At 47.1% G+C, this 23250-nt stretch overlaps 1 protein-coding gene across 4 annotated transcripts in view; it reads left to right on the top strand.

The window, feature by feature from the left end:
* The window catches only part of MAPK8IP1 (mitogen-activated protein kinase 8 interacting protein 1), a 116875-nt gene that overhangs the window by 81735 nt on the left and 11890 nt on the right, over window positions 1-23250 (top strand). The window contains exons 3-8 of one of the 4 annotated variants that reach the window (XM_088461479.1): window positions 6150-6374; window positions 12851-12932; window positions 14834-15661; window positions 16481-16550; window positions 19682-19854; window positions 20706-20812. In XM_088461479.1, the coding sequence (XP_088317605.1) occupies window positions 6150-6374; window positions 12851-12932; window positions 14834-15661; window positions 16481-16550; window positions 19682-19854; window positions 20706-20812 (1485 nt within the window). Of the gene's footprint in view, window positions 1-6149; window positions 6375-12850; window positions 12933-14833; window positions 15662-16474; window positions 16551-19681; window positions 19855-20705; window positions 20813-23250 lie in introns of all 4 variants that reach the window. The other 3 variants (XM_088461478.1, XM_088461480.1, XM_088461481.1) reach the window with 3 other exon arrangements.

The raw sequence follows: 23250 nt of genomic DNA, 5'->3' as shown, positions 1-23250 counted from the left end.
TAGGGGGAGTACACGCCCACTTGAAACTGGCCCCACCCACACAGCACTGGTCACACCCACACAGTGCTGGCCACACCCACACAGCACTGGTCACACCACATCTGCTTCTCAAAATAAGCCCTTGATCATTTTCAGCCCCAGGCCCATGTAGCTCCTCATCTGGCCCTTATCGCAGTGCCCTAGACTATCAGAATTATTTTGACGCCACCCCTAAGCCAAAAGTTTTCTTATTGAGAAATTCAGCAAAAAGTAGAAAAGTAACTTGTGCTTACCTGTCATCCTTAGGTTCAGTTATGTGGTGGTGCACTGATTTTGTCTATCACTTTGACCATGAAAAATTTTATTTGGTGCTGGACCACCAAGCCGTGGGTGGCAAGTGCCCAATGGCACAACAGGATGCCATGGAACCCAGTTTACGAACCACTGGGATAGACAATAAGCAGGTCTTGTAACAATCCTGGTCTGGCAACAGGTATTCATAATAGCGGATACAGGCAATAAACAGGTCTTGCAACAATCTGGGTCTGGCAGCACTGAGAGCACAGCATGCCAGGTACAGGAGCTACGGACCAAGGTGCCTGCAGGAATACTGATCACCGTACATGTTGTTAGGTGAAGCTTTCTTAAGTTTTGAAGAGTGAGGACGTTTCGCACTGATCTGGACGGCTCCTACTAGCGCAGTGCCCGATCTTCTTGCTCCTGCGTTCACCTGCTGGAGGAATTGGTGCTTCTATGCAGGTGCCTGATCTCCGGTCTCACCATAAATCCAGCAGCAGTATACCCTCAGTCACAGAGGTCGGGGGGCAGCAGCCTGCTCATGGAGAGAAAACTGTCACTGCTGTCACTTGTCCCTACTTTACTTTGTACATCTCTCATGTAAATAACACAAACAATCTATTTTCTATCATAGAGATAGATGTATGAAGGACTTAATTTTTACATAACATCAGGTCGTCTTATACACACACATTCCGCAGCACATATCCTAACCCACTGCTCCATGCTCCTTCTTCACTATCTACCCCTCTGTGTCGCCCCTGTCTGTCTGCCCTTCCCCTTTAGAATGTAAGCTCTCACGAGCAGGGCCCTCATCCTCACGTGCTTCTCCTCCCCCTACTTATAGTATAATTTACTCCTAACTCCCTACAATGGCACCTAACACCTGGTTGCTCATGTCCTGCTGCTTGTGTTTTGCAGCTGAGTTTATAACCTTGTCCTTGTCCTGCATTGTTTTGTATTACTATTAACTGTTTTTCTTGTGTGCTCATTTATGTACTGTGTAAGGCGCTGCGGAACCTTTGTGGCGCCATATAAATAAAGGATAATAATAATAATAATAATAATGAGAGGACAGGGCTGCATGTGACCGGGTCAGGCGGTGAATGTTGGCAAGTGTGAAGCCTCAGACTGAGGGTTACAGCCTTGTGATGTTCATGTCATACTGCTGCAGGGGCATCGTGGTGCCAGACCAACCTCTATATGAAACAATGTTCATGTGTCCTACATCAGAGGTTCTCAAACTCGGTCCTCAGGACCCCACACAGGTCACGTTTTCCAGGTCTCCTAGCAGGTGCACAGGTGTACTCATTACTCACTGACCAATTTTAAAAGATCCACAGGTGGACCTAATTATTTCACTTGTGATTCTGTGAGATTTGGAAAACATGCACTGTTTGGGGTCCTGAGGACCGAGTTTGAGAACCTGTGCTTTACATATTTATATTTATGATATTGGCTGGGCTGCCAAAATTGTTTTAGACACTGCTGTTTTATCTTAATAATAAACAGTGGGCAAGATGCCGTACATAAAGAAAGCTATTCCATGTTCATTTACACATATCATTGCTAGATCGAGGTGCCTAGTGTGTAATGTAGTCCTAGCAGTAATGCTGTGACAATGTGGATTACTACATTATCTAGGATCAGGACTATTTAACGGGTTGGGTATGAAATAACAGCAGTCGGGATGCCAGCTGTCAAGATCCCCCATCCTAAACAGTAACCCTCCTCCCTTGGTGCCTGAACCTAATCATCCACCCTTAGTGCCTAACCCTAACCCCCCCTCCCCCCCCCCGTGGCTAACACCTAACTCCCCACTAAACTTACTGTCAGGATTCTGGCGTCGGCACCTGAACTGGTGCCGGGATTCCGGCGCCGGTGTTCTGTCCTGAGTCGAGATTCCGGCACCGGGATTTCAGCAGCCGGCATAACTACGTATAATAACTACGTCCCCTATTTAACATAAGGGTACCTCTTCAGGCATCACAGGTATCTGCGCCGTTCTATCTTTCTTACTAACCAGTCCCCATAGCTTTCTATGGCCACTGTGAAAACTGCCAGTTTACCAAGCTCCGAAAAAGATGGCGTTAGTCATTATAGCCCATAGGTGACCCTGACGCATTATGTCAGCTGGAGAGTGACCTTCGGATCCCTCCCTGAACGCCTATACTTACCCATATGCTGCTGATGGTCGCACATGTGCAGTAGGCTGGCCGGGTCCGAGCTTGGCATTAGCGAGATGGAGGGTTAAGGTTAGGTTTAGGCTATGGGGGGGAGGGTTAAGGTTAGGTTTAGGCTATGGAGGGGAGGGTTAAGGTTGGGTTTAGGGTATGGGGGGGAGGGTTAAGGTTGGGTTTAGGCTGTGGGGGGAGGGTTAGGCTCTAGTGGGGAGTGTTAAAGTTAGGTTTAGACTGGGGGAGAGGGTTAAGGTTAGGTTTAGGCTGTGGGGGGGAGGGTTAAGGTTAGGTTTAGGCTGTGGGGGGAGGGTTAAGGTTAGGTTTAGGCTGTGGGGGGGAGGGTTAAGGTTAGGTTTAGGCTGTGGGAGGGAGGGTTAAGGTTAGGTTTAGGCTATGGGGGGGAGGGTTAAGGTTAGGTGTAGGCTATGGGGGGGAGGGTTAAGGTTAGGTTTAGGCTGTGGGGGGGTGGGGTTAAGGGTAGGCACTAGGGGGGAGGGTTAAGGTTAGGTTTAGGCACTAGGGAGGGTTAAGGCTAGGTTTAGGCTGTTTTGGGAAGGGTTAGGTTTAGGCTGCGGGGGGCAGGTTTAGGGGTAGGGTACGTACTGGCAGGTGTCGGGTTTTTTAACCCAGTCGTGAGCACTGGCATCCCGTACCCAACCCCCTGTAAATTACCGATTACATTTGCCATAGTGTTATAAAATGACTATGACAATAGAAGACATAAAATAACTCTGTGAATATGTTAAGACAAAATGACACCGCTTACATTTGTTAAGCACAGAGCTGTATAGTAGTAATATACATCCATAAAATATGTATGTAACCGTGTATGATCTATTGCAGAATTCAGCGTTCTCCAGTTTGCAGAGAGCATATTATGTGTTTTAGCACTGTGCTCTCTCCGGTGCTGAGCGTACGCAAGTGCAGGCGGCGCCGAGTCCTACACTTTCCATTTGCATCGCCCCCTGTGACTGAGGAGGCGTAACTGGATCACAATGCGGCATCCTCACGTAGACTCATTTAATTGAAGGAGTGTTGAAGCATCTGCAGCTATGCCTACTCCAGGCGTATCATGTGCAGTATAGACTGGTGCAAGTACACATTGACTATAATGAGGAATATTAAAGCAAGCGTACGGATGGGTGGTGTCCGCGCTACATGATACGTACAACTCTACATACGTGTGTATATATACGCATTTATTTCCATGCACGCAATACGGGAGCATACATGGCTGATTTACGTTCAGCATCCGACCCAAAAACTACAGTAAGGTGGCTATTTATCCTATATAATGACTATACATCACTAGTGCCCAAACTCAAAGCACCCTATCAGTCCAGGTGTTAAGGATATTCATGCTTGAGTAGGTATGCAGTCATTATGTTGACACTGGAATGTCGACACGGACACAACGTCGAGCGTAAAAATGTCAACACTCGTACAGTTGACGTGTACATAATGTTTACAGGCACAAAGACGAATTTCCATTTTAGTGTTCGGTTTAGGGTTAAGCTGCGGCAGGACCATACTAGCAATGGGGCAGACGGAGCTACAGCTCCAGGCCTACACATTCAAATAGGCCCATCATGATGATGACCAGCTGGCCACAACTTCTGCAATGATTACATTTTTATGTATTTAGGTAGACATTGGGGCTGATAGTGCAAGGCAGTGGTATCAAACTCGGGCCATCCAGCTACAGTGGAACTACACATCCCAGCATGCCCTGCCATAGTTTTGGCATGCCCAAGAGCAAAACAGTGCATGCTCGGATGTGTAGTTCCACTGTAGCTGGAAGGCCCGAGTTTAACACCAGTGGTGTAGGGGTGTAGGGGTGCACACGCCCACACACGCCCACATGTCACTGGCCACACCCACACCGCACTGGTCGCAGCTCCTCCCCTTCTCAGTATAGGCCCTTAAACATTTTTAGCCCCAGGCCCATGTGTCTCTTAATCCGGCCCTGGGCTGGGCACTTGCATGTTGACATGTCAGCATAACGTACATGTCGACATTCTGACTGATGACATTCAGACCATGAGCCGTATTCAATTTAAGGCGAAAAGTCCGGATCCGCGATTCTTTTTCGCCGATGACGTCATTTTCGCCTGTTTTGCTTTTACCCCGTATTCAATTTAAAAGACTTCAATGCAATATAGTATGAATAGAATAAGTTTTTCCAATGAATAGCAGGCGGAAAAAGTGCAGAATTGGGGTTTTGGGGTGCAACGTTGCGGGAACCCCCGTGCAGCCTTCAGACAGTCCCCCAAAGGTAATCTGTCTAAAAATTTTTAAAAAAAAACACTTAAGGACACCCCAAAAAATGACTTTGTACCCCAACATTTTTTTTTTCGCCCCCTTTTCAAAGTTAAAAACTAGCGAACTTGACCCTGAGGGGGGGTCCCCAAGTATGCCCCAGGTGTTTTTTGATTGCAGGTGTTTGCGGCAGGTGGATTTTTTATGTTTTTTTTTCAACTTCACTTTAGCAACTTTTAAATATGCTGACCCCCATTTTCAAGTACTCCAAATTTGCTGGGATGAGTCATTTTCTGGAAAAAATTCTCCTGAATACTATTCTGCATCACATATAGAAAAACGCTATTTAGCAGCTATTGAGCCCGTTAAAAAACACCAAATATCTTCAGCAAGCCAAATCGGGGGGTACCATAGCTAACCCCTGTGTCAGAGCATCTTTTAGGGGGTGTCAGGCTGATTTCCCCAAATCTGACAGTACTTTCTGCTTGTTCAAGTTTCGCCGGGTCCCGTTTCCCTGTACTTTAATTGAATACGGGGTAAAGCGGGCACGGCCACGATACTTTTCCGCCTACTAAACGGGCAAAGTAGGCGAAAAGTCCGGGCCGCGAAAAAGTATCGCGGCTCGGTTCCAATAGAATACGGCTCCATGTCGACATTCTGCCAACATTCTGAATGTTGACACTTTGTACCACATCCCTTGAGTATGCTACCGGTTACTTAATTAGTACCTCATTCATTTTTATTTAGCCATCTGTGCTCAGCTATGGATATTCTGAAATCCCGGACGATCAGGGTGCCTTTGGGTCCGAGTCTATAAACCAATGGTATATAGTAAGTTGTTCCAAAAACTTCTGAGGTCACATATGATGCTGCTACAATATAAAACTATCACAGTGACATAGATTGAGGTGTATGTGTTGTCAGTGCCCCCCCCCCCCCGCCCATTCTGTTGTGTCATGTATAATGTACTAAATATCCCATCCGTGTGAATGTTGTCTTTACTTGCAGCCTCTGCTTAGAACATGTGTTTCTACAGGGATGTCAGGTCACGTTCTGGTGTCATGTATTTATCCCCCTCCTGTGCCGTCTGCCTGCTCCCCCTCCTCCCTTCTCTGCTCCTGCTAATTGCTATTCTACTGGAGTGTCTGTCCTGTGACCTCGGTGCCACTCGTCCTCTTGGGTGACTCTGCTCCACCAGTTGATCATCAGTTCTTCCCTATCACTCACTCTGTTCTCCGTACTTCTCCATCACTCAGTGCTTTTGCTTTTAAGTCTTTACAGGGATACTTTGCTCCTTGGGGACATTTTAACATTGTCCCTCTCTATATCCCCCCAGGCAGTCATGCTATTCACCCCTCACCCTCCCAGCAGATGATGTCACACTGTCCCTCTCCCTCCCCTTGGTCCCATGACTCTGTCTCCTGATCCCTCCAGAGCCGCCTGCGTGCCGAGCCTGGTCCTGCCCCAGGAGGGGGGGGAGCTGCCAGTCGGATCCAGGCAGAGATGCTGCAGCTGGACTTGATCGATGCTGGACAAATCCCCGAAGAGGAGATTTTGGCAACTGTGGACCCCAGGCCGCTACTTCCAGCGTCTATGGACACCTACAGACCCAAAAGGCCTACAACCCTCAACCTGTTCCCACAGGCCCCTCGCACACAGGTAAAGTACACGTCTGAGTGCAAACACATATATTTATGCTGCGGGGACATGCACGATGCAGAACAGTTACACACATGTGCCTGAACACGCCTCATACACTGAAAACATGCCATATGTGTTATAACAAAGTGTCCGTTTTGTCAACATACGTGTCTGCAAATAGCTGAAACTTGCGCAACATCAGTGCTTGCAGGTAGCGGTAATCGCCTATAGTCGACGCTAGGTCTGTAGTCGCTTCCGTACGCTGGGCAAGTCGCTAATAATAATCATTTCTGAAATTATTTAGCTGATTTCTTCCTCTTTCTGGGACTAGTTATAAAAATAAGAAATGATGGCAGGAATTGTTGTTGGTACTGCATCCCATTGAGTACCATGAGAAAAATGCACTGCGTAACGTAGCGCAGACCCTGGTCGTTAAAGGGCCTGATTCTTCGTTTTATGTAAAGCGGTTCCCATACGTAGAGCTGCGTTACAGTTAAGCGCATATAAACTATGGACGTAACATACCAGCAAATCAGCACTTGCATTCAGGGGAAAAACTTGCACCCACTATGTGTTGTCTCAAAACATACACTGGCAAGCTGGGCATTTCAGCTAGAACTCGAACCCTAAATTCATGCGCAGCTCAAGGGGAACGTGGTTCACTTGCGCATTCTAACTGGCCTTTAAAAAAAAATAAAGAAGAAGAAATAAACTATATGCGCCCCACTAACATAAGTAACAATTGCTAGCGGGCTGGTTACCACTAAGGCAGCAGGATAATAAGTGTGGCTCCATCTGCGCCAGGCTATACATAATAATATTTAGCCCCCAGCCGTGGCAGCGCAGTGTGACGTGGCAATGTAGGCCCATGCCAGCCTTGTGCTGAACAGCACTAGGGTCCTCCCTGGTACCTCTGCATAGGTGGGTTCCGGGTTAATGGTTTTTGGTTGAAAAAAAAAAAACAATTAAGGAGTCTATTTATCAAGTAGCGTTTGCTGGAGAAAGGGGTTATCACTGCTTCCTCCTACTGATTACCAGGGAACATCACAGAAAACTCACTGATTTCTCTTGTTATCCCTGTATTTTCGCAGATTACCGCATCTCCATCGTAGCTATGGGGGACTGCGGTGTCCACTTAATTCATCAAACCGCGCCTAGGTAACAACATGCTAAGATGACATTAACTATAACAGGCTATGAGGGACGCCGCATATTCCCCTCCATGTCAAATGCCTGTGCGCTTGTGCAGTGTTTCACTGGAGTCCTTCGATGTTGGATGCCAGCATTAGGCTGCCGGTGAGGGGGAGAAAACCTCTACATAGGATCTCACCAGGGCTCTGAGCCTCAGAGTGACAAATATGGCCACAACCTTATGATGTATGGTCATGATATGCTGCTGTTGAACTACAAGTCCTAGCAAGACCTAGCAGCCATTGGTGGAGATGCACTGAGCCTTGGAGAGTGATAAAGTACCAAACAATCGGCTCTAACGGTCATTTTTCAAACACAGCCTGTAACATGGCAGTTAGGATCTGATTGGTTGGTACTTTATCACTCTCCAAGGCTTGTGGAACTGTAAGCACCTAGCGTACCTCAGCAGACAGAGCCATTAATAGTTAAATTTAAATTTCAGTAGTTCTATAAGCCCCCAGCGTGTCCAAACACTATAAACTGATTCCAGGGCTTGCTGGGGCTTGTTGTACTTTATCTTTGTTATCTTTATCAACAGTACTTTATCTTTGTTAGACTAATCGGTATGTCCTAAGCACTTCCAGCATCAGGGCTTTATCTATGCAAAAGTGATCAATTTGAATATACCAAAACCTTGTCTACCATACAATGCAGAGCTGCGGGCCAATAATGGGGCAGGGGGTGACATTTATCCTGACAGGGGCTTTGTGTCACAGCATGTCAGAATATCCCATGACAGAAGCATTGTCCTACTAGCAATGTAATCTCTGCTAATAGAAAATGCGTAATCCTGTCAGGGGCTGCTAATGGGATGAGAGCAGGAAAATCGCTTATCTCCCCCCCCCCCCCCCCCCCCTGTGTCTCTCAGTAACCTCCCTCCCCGGCTGTGTGACTTCCAGCCACTGTCTTTCCCTCCTCCTGCCCTTTTTCACGGTCTCCTCGCTCATCCTCCGCTCCCTCTCTCATTGCCCCATTAGCGTTGGTTACCATGGTTACAGTAACCGGGGAGGAGAGAATGGCCGCACTGGGCTCTGAGTCATCTCGGATCCCACTGCCTGACACCATCCTTCCCACTTACACAGTGACACTGGGCCTGATCCAGTAAGGATCGCTATTGCAGCTCCATAATCGCACGTAGACCCACTGCGAATATATGCTAATGATTCCAATCGCAATGCCGTCGCAGCCTAACATCACATAAGGACGCCCACATCCCCTTACGCACATCCATAATACTTAGCTAAATAGCTAAACCATCGCTACCATCGGTCCCTCGCGCAAAATTACAGCAGCCCTGACCTTACCTAGAAATTACCTAGATACGCAGCTCAAGCTGCGTATCCTATCGCAGTGGCTAATTGGTGTACGCCCATGCAACGGCGTTCAAACACAATGACCACCCACCTGTCACCACCCCAAAACGGTCACTTCCTGTCAATCACTCTGTGATGGGTCTGCGTAGTCCCTGCGATCGCAGTGGCCGGTTCGCACGCGCCACTGCGATGCATGCACAGTACGCAACAATCGGCCGATTGCGTGCATATTAGCAGTTACGATCATTGCTGAATCAAGCCCACTGTCCCTAATTTCCATGGACAGTCGCAGGTTTTCAAGATTTTCCCTGTTTTTCAGTAATGTACATCATATTCCGATGCAATTTCCGCACCATTCATTCTTCATTTATGGGTTGGTTTTTTTTTTTCTTCCTTTTTAATAAATGTTTTATTGAAACACCATTAAAATAAGCTGTGCAAATTTTTTGCATGTACAGGGGTACACGGAGAGAGATAAAGTGCCAACCAATCAACTCCTAACTGTCACTTTATACGCCGTGTGTTTGAAAATTTAGTTAAGAGCTGATTAGTTGGTACTTTATCTCTGTCCAAGGCTCGGTACATCTACCCCACAGAAGTATAACGAATACATGATTTTGCGGGATTTCTAAATGAGTGTTTAGAAAAGAAGTGGATTTAACCCTGTAAAGCCTGACACATCAAATAACATGTATAACAAATATAATACAGCTGGCGTTATAGGGTTAAAAGACGAAAAAAAAAATAAAAGACATTATAATTCCGTTCAATGAACATGTCATATTGGAGACTGTGATGAAGGGACGATCTGACACTGCGCAACGCGTGAGCGGCTTAGAGTCACACACTCCGCAGCAACCTGTCCCCGGGAATTATTTAGAAATGTCTGTGTGATCACTCATTGTAGGTGTCTTTCTTGTACGATCAGCTTTCATTCCCTCGGGGAGATGGACCAAGCCTTGGAGATAGAGAAAGTGGAGAAGTAGCCTGGAGCAACCAAACCGCTTCTAATGCCGCATACACACTAGACGATAAGTTGGATGACATGAACGATAAAGATCTCGTTATCAATCATCGCTTTCAATAGAGTCCAGTGTGTATGCACGATATCGTTAACGATGCGTGCTAATGAAGTCTTTCATCGCCCGTACTTGCAGGGCAACCTGACGATATCGTCAGGTTCTGCAAGTATGGGGGATGAGGGAGGGTGCCGTCTCTGAACGATATCGTTCAGCAGGGCCGGATTAAGGGAGGGGCGACAGGGGCGGTCGTCCCTGGGCCCTCACACTCGGAGGGTCCCCCACTAGCAGCGGTGCGCTGTCTGCACCCGCCGCTAGTGACCCCTCCGCTAGTGTAGTGTAGACCGCGCAGTGAGCGCAGTCTACACTACACAGTGACATACACACAGCCGCCGCCGGCAGCTGTGTGTATGTTACGGCAGCCGATGAGAGTCACACAGACTCTCATTGGCAGCTTCCTCAACTGAGGGAGCCGGCCGCATCTGCTGATAATGGGAGAGACGTCATGAACCTGACGTCTCTCCCATAGTGCAGTGGAAGAGCCGGGACTCGGAGCGGGCAGCGGCGGTCGCGTCAGGAGCGGGGATTCAGGTAAGTGGTGATTTTTTTTTGTGTGCGTGCATAGGGAAAGGGTCCGGTACAGAGGTCACTGCATGGGGGGACAGCTACAGGGGACACTGCATAGGGGAGGGGGCCGCTACAGAGGTCACTGCATTGGGGGGGGGCAGCTACAGGGGACTGCATAGGGGAGGGGGCCACTACAGAGGGCACTGCATAGGGGGGCCGCTATAGGAGTCACTGTATAGGGGGCCGCTTCATGGGGGCACTGGGGGGGGGGGGCGTTTTCAAGGGTCAATGCATAGTGGGGACAACTACTGGCCCACTGTATAGGGGGGGACTACTACTGGGGGCAATGCATAGGGGGGCTACTACTGGGGGCAATAGGGGGGATCACTACTGGGTCTGGGAGCACTTTATAAGGGGCACTACTGGGGGCACTGTATAGGGGGACCACTACTGGGGGTATTATATAAGGGGCACTGCATAGGGGGACCACTACTGGGGGAACTGCATAAGGGCATTACTACAGTGGGCACTGCATATGGGGGACCATTACTTTGGGCACTGCATAGGGGGCGGACCACTACTTGTTCTGGGGGCACTATATAAGGGGCACTACTGGGGGCACTGTATCGGGGGACCACTACTGGGGGCATTATATAAGGGGCGCTGCATAAGGGGCATTACTACAGTGGGCACTGCATAGGGGGGACCATTACTGGGGGCACTGCATAAGGGGCACTGCTACTGGGGAGATTGCATAAAGGGCCCCCACAAGTTTGTTGCCCAGGGGCCCCCCACAGACCTTAATCCGGCCCTATCGTTCAGTGATTATGCTCAGTGTCATTAACGACATTGAGCCCGGCAGTGCAGGAGAAACACCTAATGATATCGCTCATGGAGCACGTCGCTAAGTGTGTATGCGGCTTTACTGTCATTTATCTACCATGTTCTATGACATCACAGTTACGTGCTGATTGGTTGCTTTGGGAACGTTTCCACTTTATCCCTCTCCAAGGGGCGTATTTATCATTCAGTATTTGCGGCATATCCCCTGAAAATAATATTACCCCAATGTACCTTGGAGGAATCGCGGTAGATATATCCATCTATGTCGTGGCCTCTCCACTTCCAACAGCACCAGCAGACCCCATAGGGATTGTTGGGGGCTGCCAAGCTGTTTGATTTAAGGCGGGCATCCACTTTCCGATTAAAATGAGCGATTGAACGGTAACTGTATCGTTATCGTTCAATCGCTCATTAATTGTACACGCATGGGGCGCGAAAATTTCGGAAACGAGCAGCGATGTGCTCTAACACTGGTCGTTTCTGACAGCAATCATCGCCTGAACATGCCGGTCAATCTGCTGATAGCGACAGATTGTCCATGTTCAGGGATGAGGGAGGGTGCCTACACTGACCGACATATCGGTCAGTGTCGGCACTGTAGGGGAAGAGGAACAACTGTACGATTACAATGTTGTAATCGTACTGTCGTTCCACTATCTGCTAGTGGATACGCGGCTTTAGAAAGCGGTTTGGTCCCGGCAGCTAACGCTGTCTGAAGATGGCTTTAGCCGCTGTTGTCTGTGGGACACATTTTGCAAACACTTACCTCTGGGACTCTCCCTCGCAATGGCCACCGCACATGCGGGGTCAGTAGACCAGTAGTGTCTCCTCCCAGTGTAGAACCGTCCCCACTGCAGTACCCTACCTCTCTCTTACCTCACTTCACACTGGGCACCGCTCCTGTGCAGACGCTGCCACTGACTGGATTTAACTAGATCCAGCAGACGCAGGCTCGCCCCATCGTGGGTGACGTCATGACATCACCCGCGAACTGCATCACTGGGAACGCTGGCCTCTGAAGTGATCAGAGGCTTCTTTAGTCTCTGATAGCTTCAGAGACCGGTGTTCCCAGTTTTAAATGCAGTAAACACTGCTCGATCAGAGCTGAGCTCCAATCACAGCAGGGGTTTGGGCCGCGTGATATTTGTATTTGGGCCCACACGGTCGGGCCGCGTAAAATGTTTATTTGGGCCGCATGTTTGACATGACTGTGGTAAAGCAAAAAGTCGTCTCTCTTGTCATGTCTGTCTGCTCATTTTATTTCAGTCCTGACTTGGAGAAATGCCTTTATGGTAACTTGGAGCCTTCATACAGTATGAGCAACAGGTTGGAAAGTTTTTTGGCTCTAGTTGAAGACCCCCCCCACCCCCTGTCCTTTCTTCCTCATTCTGTTGGTTAAAAAAAAGTATTCAAAACATTAAATACAAAAGAAAGAACGATAAAGACAATGACAACTGACTTTCACTGGTAGAAGTTCCATTGTTATATTTAGCTCATCCCCAGGGATGGGGTGCCCTGACTGTGCCCTGTCTGTACTGACTGTGGGACTTTCATTTTGCAGGATACTCTGAACAACAACTCTCTGGGGAAGAAATACAGCTGGCAGGACAGGGTATCTCGCTCCTCCTCTCCACTTAAGACAGGTAAGTGAGATTCAGGCAAGCGTCCAAAGTTTGAGGATGCTGGTTCTAAGGGGATATAATATAGGACAAAAAGTTAAACTGCATAGCAAAGCATGTCAGTTTGCTGCAGCATGAATTTACGTTATATTAGCTAGGCAATCTCTCCCAAGTTCTGACATTCCCCTAGCCTCAGCCCCAGCAATGTATGCCTCCTCTGGATAATGGAGCAGCCAGCTTGCTAGACAGTTGTATATAAATAACAAATGTGATATTTTAGTTACAGTATATTATTTAGCTCCGTAATACACTGGCTTTCATATATGGTAATGCCAAACTATGGCATTACTCCAACACCTGTCTTCTTCATTGGCTTCATTGTTATTCACAAATTATGAGATGCATTAAATGAATGAATTACAGTTTACTGCACAAGTAAGGGCTATTTGGTTCCACCTTGGCAGTTTTGTTATAGGAGAAACCTATATTATCATTCCACTCTTTGGAGAACATCAGAAATAGTATAGACCTATAAACCTAATGCTGATTTTTCTTAATAAATGACAGATTAGGAAGTGGAACATAATAGTACAAAATGTATTCTATTCCCCCATACTTAGAGAGGTACAGGGTAAACGTCTACAAATTATTATGTTATTTTAATTATATGTTGCCCAAAATTTATGCAGCGCTATATAGAGGAAATCTACAAAACATTTCACATTAATAGGGAATTCAATTGTAAATAGAATACACAGAGGAATGCCATAGCATAAATATACAACATTAATCATACCGTAGACTGGTATGATTAGGGAAGATCACTGGATAGGACTAATGACTGGTGTCTGCGTTGGGCATCTCACTGAATTAATTTAGAACTCTGTGACTCTGTACCAAATGTATGTGCAAGCAGACAGAATCAGAGTCATGGAAGTACGGATGGCCATCGACCATTAACCATCAATGGTATCGTCAATGGTGACCATCGATTGTTAACCCACCAATGGCTGTCTCTACACTGAAGTGAAGTAGGAGACAAGGGGGTGGAGCATTGGGGAAGCCGGCAGACCTAATCCCGACAGCCGGCTTTCCGACTGTCATATCCCGGCAAGTGTCTAATGACAGGCGTCGAAATCCTGACGCCTGTCATTAGACATACGCCGGGATCCTGACACCCGGCATCCCGATGGAAGGGACGCCGGGCGCCGATAGCTGCGGGGGGAGAAGGGTTAGGTTTAGGGTTCCCGGGGGGGACTTAGGGTTAGGCACCCCCCGGGAGGTTAGGTTTAGGCTAGGGGAAGGGGGGTTAGCGTTAGGACCCCCCCCGGGGGACAGGTTTAGGCGGCGGGGAAGGGGGGGTTAGGTTTAGGAACTTAGAGGGGGGATTAGGATTAGACACTGGGGGGAAAGGTTAGGGTTAGGCACCCCTAAGGTGGGTTAGGGGGTAAAAATAGGTTAGTATATACTTACCTTTGACGATTGGGATTTCCTCCACTGCCGGGATGCTGCTGTCGGGATTACAACCGCCGGGCATGGGTCCGGCGGTAAATCATACTGATTCCGAGCATTGGTGACATGGATAGTGCTTGGGAAGAACAGGGGGGAGGAGGGCCCTGCCAATCATTACTGTTAGTGTTAGCAAGCTACAGCTTGTTTATAGATCTTTATTTCTGTATCTCATTTAGAATATCATATGTCCACCATCAGACACAATATATGTGTGGCCCATGACTGTTCCATAACAGAACCACAGCTCATAGAGAAGTATTGTTATTTACAGTCATAGCTACAACATTAGAGGGTTCTCGCATGTTGGCCAGCTTGACTCTGGCCCCCTCCGTCACGGTGCGAAAAACAGTAACTTGCTAATACAATATAGCTATATACTGTATATGTAAAATCACCTGTCCTGTTATTCACAGGGGAGACAACCCCGTCCAATGAACATGTATGTCTGAGCGATGAGGGGAACCCACCAGCTGTCACCCAGGATCGCGGGACCTCCACGGATACTCCCTGCCGGCGCCACAATGCCACCCAGAGTTCCAACGACCCCTCCGGACGCTCCTCCACCCGCTCCTGCTTAGACCCTCATAGAGACCGCATCCGCTACCAGACAGATGTGCGGCTGGAGCCCACAGAAGAAATCTTCCTGACTCCTGTTCAGCGATGCTCGGACCCTCCAGAACCAGAAAGACCATTAATATCACAGGCCGGACCCTGCCGCATGTCGGTCAGCTCAGATGCGGACATTAATGTCCGTCCCAGCAATGAAAGCAGACAGCAACTTTCCATCAGTGAGGAGGAAGAGGAGGAGGAAGGGGAGGATGGGGTTGGATACCTTGGTTGCCCTGGTAGAGCTGCCGGTCCTCGGGGACTTCAGAGGTCTTCTGTCAGCTCGGACACCAGTGGTTTATCTTATGACTCGGTGAAATACACATTAGTAGTTGATGATAACGTGCAGCTACAGCTGATCAGCCTGCGGCAGTGTTACTCAGGGTATAGCGATGACAGTGACAGTGGCACCGTGTATGACAACTGTGTTTCCTCGCCCTATGAGTCTGCCATTGGTGAGGAGTATGAGGAAGAAGAGGAGGAACAGGTGGGGGCAGCCGGAAGGGAAGCGAAAAGAGTCCGAAGGTCTATGTGCCTGTCGGACACCTCTTCTGCTGACGGCGATGTCTCCTACTCCAAGAAGTTCCTCAACGTCTTCATGAATGGACGGTCACGCTGTACGAGTGAGTTTACGTGTGAGCTGATTTATTCTTATATACTGCGTGTGTATGTATGTATGTATGTGTGTGCAGTGGTGTAACTCTAGAGGGTGTGAGGGGTGCGCTTGCTATGGGGCTTGGCGGCTTAGGGGGCTCGCCAGCCCAGTAAGCAACCCCCTGCACTCTGCCAAGTACAGCGCCAATGTCATTTTTATTCAGGCGCCAGTCACTAGCCAATAGGAACTCGCGTTCCAGCAGCCAATCGGCAGCGGCTGCTGTTCTGCGAGTTCCGATTGGCTCGCAACTGGCGCCTGATTAAAAATGACATCGGCTCTCCTCTGATATGTCTCTCACTAGAAGCTGGGAGGAGGCGTGGCTATGATGACATCCCCGGCCACGCCTCCTCCCAGCTTCAGTGAGGAGAGGTGGCGCGGCCTGGGCCCAGGAAGATATTACTATGGGGCCCCCATACCTCTGGTTACGCCCCTGTAAACCTTTTGTGTGTGTATATATATATGTCAGTATGTATGTGTGTACAGTATATTATATTATATTGAGGTGTTTAATTTTGATGGCTTGTTGAGGTATTGGTTCTTTGCAGTGGAGATTTAGAAATACTGCTATTCATTTTATGCAGTGCGTGTGCTGTTTTTTTTTTTTTTACTTGTATCATTTTCTAGATTTGTTTCATTAGTTGCTCTGTTTGTATGTTATTTTTGGGAAAGTTAGAGGCCTACCCTAGAAGATGTTGCTCTCGGGGAAGGGGGGGGGGGTCTGCAATTTTGGGGGAAGCTTGTGTGCAAAAGGTTTTCTATTTCCTGGGGTCCCTCAGTTTCTAATCTCCCTCAGGTGCAGATTCCTTTGGTTTATTTTCATGCCTGATAAATGGGGAGGAACGAGAACAGACGCATCGAGCCGTGTTCAGGTGACTTATCTCTTACTGTACTCCCAGCCACTGTTACCATTTCCCAACTCTGCCTCATAGCTCTGCACAAGCCGTTTCCATTCTCCATGCTGTGAAACCTGCTGAGCCACCTGTGTTATGCTACACTTTGTCCTAATACAGCTGTGTTACCATATTGTGCTAAATAAAACTCTGCATCATAGAAACATATAACATACCATGCATATATTACCCATTATCTTAATTTGCAATGAAAGTATATTCCACTCATGCACCTCATTTCATATCTAGTTTTCTTGTATATAAGAACTACCCAAACCCAACCTTTGTAAAGTTTGCAAAAGGTATAATAAAATATATTGTTATAGTGTTCATGCTAGCACCCTGCACCTGTCACAAACCGTGTAGTTCATCTTTCCTGCCTGTGGTGTCGCTCTCTGCTCTGGTTCTTCTTGCAACCTCTGGTTGGTATATCAGGAGTTTGTTGTATCAGCTGAGTGTGCTAGAAGCACCAGAGCAGAGAGCGACGCCTCAGGCAGGAAAGAGGAACTGCACGGGTAGTGACAGGTGCAGGGTGCTAGAATGAACACTACCTTAGCTGGGGCTAGAGGTAAACAATCCAGTGCATCTCCCAGTAGGTTGCGGTTTGGAGATACTCTCCTCTGTTCTAGTCTAATTGTCAACTTTTATTTGACATCTCCCAAAATAAGCAGAGATTTGTTTTATCATAATTTAAAGCGGCAATTACACATGGATTTTTTTTTTTATTAGCAGCTTAAGTTCCTTTTTAGTAAGCATCTGATGATTTTTATTAACTTCCTTTCTGTAATTCATTATCTCCTTTTCAAAATCTCTTTATGTTAAAACATGTGTCACAGCCTCACAACTCTCAACATGTCACGTAAGCTGAGAGGGAGTAGTAGTCATAGGCGTGCGCAGGTTCCCGGCACAGGGGGTGCACCTTCGGTACTTCCTCTGCCAGGTCATGGACTACCCCATCCCCCCATCCTCTGGGACATACAGTTCTCACCTGGCCGTCCAGGTAGATAGTCTATGTCCCGTTGATAGGTGTGGACGGGGTTATCCATGACCCGGCAAAGGGGGAAGTGCCGAATGTGCACCCCCTGTGCTGGCGTCTGCGCATGCCTATGGTAGTAGGGGAGTATATTACATTAGACAGAGCACAGATGGGGCATTCCAAAGTGTCTCTGCTCACTACATAATGTGCCATGTTACTGTGGTTGCCATGGTAGTCCATAAGACTATGCTAAATGTTAAAGCATTTATAGCTGTATAAAGAAACAAACCAGAGGTAAATGGTAAATACCAACATTCTTTTCATGGGATTGCTGCTATAAGTTATAAGATTCTTTGCCTGTTGTCCTCACATTCTTAGGACTTATGAAACCTGGCAATTTGATACCCAAAAGTCTTTCAGCACACTTGTCAGGAATCACTGGTCTAATGCTTTGTTATGACATTTATCTGTCTCTAACATAGCTGCCAGCTGTTTCTGATCACAGGTTTCAACACTCAGGCCAGAAATGTTAGTATCTAGGAATGTTCATCATTTTTAAAATGAACCTGTTACCCTCTCAAAGTGGAGCCTATCAAGTTGCTTGGAACCAGTGACATCACAGAGACGGTTTGGCTAATATTAATGAGGTTCGACGTATATTCATGAGGTGCTGATCCTAGAGCATTGATGGACTGTATTCTCCTGAGTATTCATACAGCCAACAAAATGGCTGCCTCTGACTGGATTCATATATTAACTATATAGCGTCAATTGTTTAGTCCAGAAAGTTATTAATGCTATTGGCTTCAATGGCATATGCCAATATATACTGCTCTTTCTAGAATGGGGTACCTTACACCTTTTTACTCCTCTGTGCTATCATACGTACAGTACTTTTCCATGGGTAGCAATAAGCTTAATTGCATTGGGGCATTCAAATATTTAGTTATAAATAAATAGATTCTTACTGTAAAAACGTCTTCTACAGGTTAGGCTATACAAGCAAATGGTTGCTGAGGGTTACAGCACCTCTATTCCTGTGCACCAGTTTTCATAAATGTCCCCTCACTCTCTCTAGTTAAGATTTAATAATAATAGTGAAGTGTATAAATATACCTGATCTGCCCTGTTGCTGTTAACCTGAACAATCTGGGACGGTGATAGGAAAATTTTATATTCTAGGGTTACCCTGAACAGCATATTTGCAAGGCCTTATTGGGTAAAGCCACGTACCCACTTGCCGACTGAGGAACTTTTGAACGATTACGACATCGTAATCGTACAGTCATTCCTCATCCTGTAGTGCCCACACTGAATGATATGTCGTTCAGTGCAGGCACCCTCCCTCATCCCCAAACATGCCCAATCTGTCGTTATCGGCAGATTGGCCGGCATGTTCAGGCGATGATTGATATCGGAAACGACCAGAGGGAGCGCGCATCGCTGGTCGTTTCCGACATTAACCTGCCCGATTTATTCACGTTTAATGAGCGATTGAACGATTACGATATCGTAATCGTTCAATTGCTCTGTTTAATCGGCAAGTGGATTGCTCATCATAAAAGCGACTTTGCTGACCATCAGCACAGTGGGCCTGATTCAGACCCGCTTGCAAGTGGGTCGATGGTGGGCTCTGTGCACGCGCAGAGGCCGCACTGCGCGTGCGCAAGCCCCGGAGCGAGAGAGAAATTCTCTTGCTCCGAGGCTCACTACAAAAGGGGCAGCTGTCGATGTTGATCGACAGCTCGCCCGTTTTGTAGGCGTGGCGGGGGAGTGGTTTCACAAGCGAACGCCTGCCGTTTGTGGGCGGCCCCACTGACATCACCAATGATGTCAGTGGGATAGCTTCCGGCTCTATTAGAACCAGAAGCTCTCTGGGGCTTGCGGCCACGAGACCCTACCACAATGGTGTGGTCGCAAGCCCGATGGTCGCGATGGTCTTGACCATCGCGACCATCACCCTGGCTGCTCGCAATAACTGTGGGTGGTCACAAAAAAAAAAAACGCCCTGATTCAGAGCGAGCGCTCTTTCAGAGCTTTCGTCTCTGAATCAGGCCCAGTGTCCTTGAATATTAAATGTTATCAGATCTGCTATAGGTGCTCCATAATTCACATAATTCTAAATCTACTGCAGATTCATTCCTCGTCACCATGGGGAACTAGAATTGGAAGTGGAGGATCCGCTGTTCGTGGAGGTTCAAGCCGAGGACTTTTGGTATGAGGCTTATAACATGAGAACCGGGGAACATGGTATCTTTCCTGCTTACTATGCCGTCCAGGTGATTAAAGAACCGGATCACTTGGCAGGTAAGAGCGCCACTCCCAGCCTTTAATTATGGTTCCTCAATACGAATATACAATTATGGGATTATTGTTGCATTGCTTCTCCTCTGCATGTCTGCTGTCCTGCGACTTAGAGCAATCGTGCGCCGAGCGTAACTCTGATGATTCTATGCGTGACCTGCTATAGGTTGTTCATGTCTTTGGGCTCAGATGTTTCTAAATTTACTTCTAGACACGCTTAGCGAATCAATGAAGTTTCCATTTTGTGCTCTTCTACCACCCATTGGTTAGACAGAATAGCCATTTTGTGGACTGGACCAATAATTATGTCAGTGCGTCCAGCCTATAGGACTCGCTAGGAACCAGCACAAAATGGCTGAACTGTGTTTTTCATGAGAGAACAGCCTATTATTTCACTATGTTTTTAGGTACTTTGTAGGCTATAGTCCCATACCTATTCATTTAGCCCACAAAATGGCTGACACTAATATCCGTATGCTAGTTTGTGGTATTGAAATAGTGTTGGACCTAATTAGTTAATGACTAATGCTGGACAATTATATTCAGTGTTTTGAACTTATTAAAATTAGATCCGAAGTTATACGATGTTATATGTTCCTAGAAGAGGTCTATCCAGGGGCATAACTAGGTATTTGAAGGTCCCATAGCAAAAGTGTGTACCACACAATGGTGGAAAAATGTATATAACACATGTGACTCTAACAAGGGAGATGGGCCCCCATCAGCTCTAGGCCCCATAGCAGCTGCAACCCCTTGTACCTATGGTAGTTACACCCATGGGAATGTCAATAGAGAAATTGATACAATCTGGTTCTATGTCAACTTGCTCTGTGTTTTCTATGTCTTCTGATCAGAGAGCCGAGCCTCAGATTGGGTGGATCAGTTTTGGGTGAAGTTTCTGGGTTCAGTGCAGGTTCCGTATCACAAGGGGACAGATGTTCTCTGCACTGCCATGCAAAAGGTGAATATGGATAAAATCCTCTCCATAAAGGCACTCTTATATCAGCATGTTTTTCCCATTACCTGTATTATATACAAAAGGGTAAGTGGACAAATCCTTCCTGATCTAAAACCTTGTATTTGGGAAGATTGTGTGTGTGTGGTACAGCAGCCATGATTTCTGACCTTATCCTCTTAATTGCCTCCATCTCCCTTCCCTTCCCCTCACCCTTCCTCACCCTCTCTCCTGTAGGTAATGCCTGGCAGACGGTCAGGCTACCTATTTGCTGATACCTTGGGCATATTCCCTTCATTCAGACACTATAGTGTCAGTCACACACACAAATATGAATACTGCCGTAAAATCTGCCCCCGTCCTAATTGACAAGACGCTATGATGGCCGCCTTCCTGCACTTAACGGGGCTAATTCTGAGTTGGGAGCAAAACATAAAAACAATTAACTTTTTGCACCTGAACAAACCAAGTTGCAATACAAGGGGTGTAAGTACATATATTTTATTTTTTTCATGCAAGGTAAATACTGGCTGCCTTTCCATGTAGCCCACAAATGCTGGACAGCTGTATTTTACACTGCAGTTTAGATCTGAGTTTGGACACGATACCTGTCACATCTGAATATCTTTGCACATTTTACATTCCCCCACCACCTTCAGTGCAACATGGTTTTGCCATACTTACCGGCATTCTGGCAGCTAGGTCGGCACGGCAGGGTGGAGTGAGTGGGCGTGACAAGGCATGGGTGGGCGTTGTGGGGGATAGAAGGATCTGTCCTTTTGGCCTCTCCTCTTCTTACTCTACATCTCCTCCCTTGGTAAACTCATAAGCTCTTTGTCGACTCCTTTTATACTGATGACGCTCACATTTTTCTGTTCTCCAATGACCTCACTCCCTCAGTCCTTACTCAGGCCTCTTCCTGCCACTCTGCCACCTCATCCTGGATGTCCCAAAGTCTCTCAAATGAAACATGTCCAACACTGAAGTCATCGTCATCTCTCCTTTTTAAGGGCCCCATCCTCTCCCCCCCTCATCTTTGACTCTTCCCTGTTCTTCACTCCGCACATTCAATAAACATCTCACTCATGCCATTTCCACCTCCACAACATCTCTAACATCAGGCCCTTTTTCATACCTGATGCCACCAAAACCCTTATTCATGCACTTATCATCTCTTTCTAAGAGCTTTGTGTCCACTTCCCCCCTCAATGACCTGCTTCAGTGGCTCAATATCCCCTTCAGAATCCAGTTAAATTTCCTGAACCTCACAAAGCACTTTGGAGATGTACGGGGGTCTGAAGTTACAATCTCATTTTTGTGCACAGTACCTCTCGCCCCTTCGAGCTTCCTTTGATTGCTACTTCTACTCCACTCTGTTTACCTCCTCTCTAGCATGCCTACAACACTTTACCCGTTCTGCCTCTCTCCTCTGGAACTCACTCCCTCGCCAATTCAGTTCTACTACCAGTATCGCCAGCTTCAAATGGTCACTCAAAGCAAACCTTTTACCATCCCTCCTCCTAAATCTCCAGTCTACTGGCATTTCGTCTATGGAAATCCAGTGCGAGATTCCAGTGTTATGTCAGGGGTCTCCCGTACCTTCATAGGTCCTAACAGTCTCTCATATCAATTCTGGGCACAACCGTTCATTATTCCAGTCCACAGATGAAGCCACAGGCCACATGACTGCTAGGGCTTAAGCTGGGTACACACCTATACAATATTCTGTCCGTTCCTTCGATTTCGACCTGTTCATGCGATATGGCAAGAGTATGTACGCACCTTCCATCATGTTTTGTTGGAAGAAAACTGGTTGAATCAAAGGATCTTATGTGCAATTTAATATTCATCCGATTCATCTGGGCGAGAATGGACCAAAAGTACTGTGTGTACGCACCTTCAACGGCTCTTGCAATTAATTCTACACCAGCAGCAGCGCCGGGTGGTACAATAATTTTCTTTTGATATTTTGGCAGTCGGGGATCGAAGGTCGCAAGTATGACTTTATAGGTGTGTAGGCGCGTATAGGCACTGTGGTCGGGACTTCCGTTTGGGAGTGAAATTGATTTGAACCAGCCCAACAAGAGTGATTGCAAAGGTGTGTACACGGCTTTATATAGGCCAAACTAGGAGTGGTCTCTCCCAAGATGCATCTCTGTCCAACATACATATTGCCCTCTATTGTAATGAGCAGTTATGACTTCCGCATACAAGCAGCTGTACATTTCCATCCATCACAGATGCAGCAGGTGGTGTCTGTCACCTCCTTGCTGCATCTGTGACCGAGGTTGCAGCCTGGGATCACCAGAGTGTTAGGGACCTGCTCAATGAGGTGACCTTGACGCTGGTGGGCAGGCCCGTATCATTGGCCATTGATATGCTAACTACCTCTAAAATTATATTTAATATATTTAAATATGAACAGTAATGATCGCATAGTGCAT

This window comes from Taudactylus pleione, unplaced genomic scaffold, assembly GCF_031769625.1.
Source record: "Taudactylus pleione unplaced genomic scaffold, aTauple2 ptg001060l, whole genome shotgun sequence".
NCBI classification, from domain to species: domain Eukaryota; kingdom Metazoa; phylum Chordata; class Amphibia; order Anura; family Myobatrachidae; genus Taudactylus; species Taudactylus pleione.
Note: the sequence above shows the minus strand (reverse complement) of the source record. Positions and strands in the feature narration are given on the sequence as shown.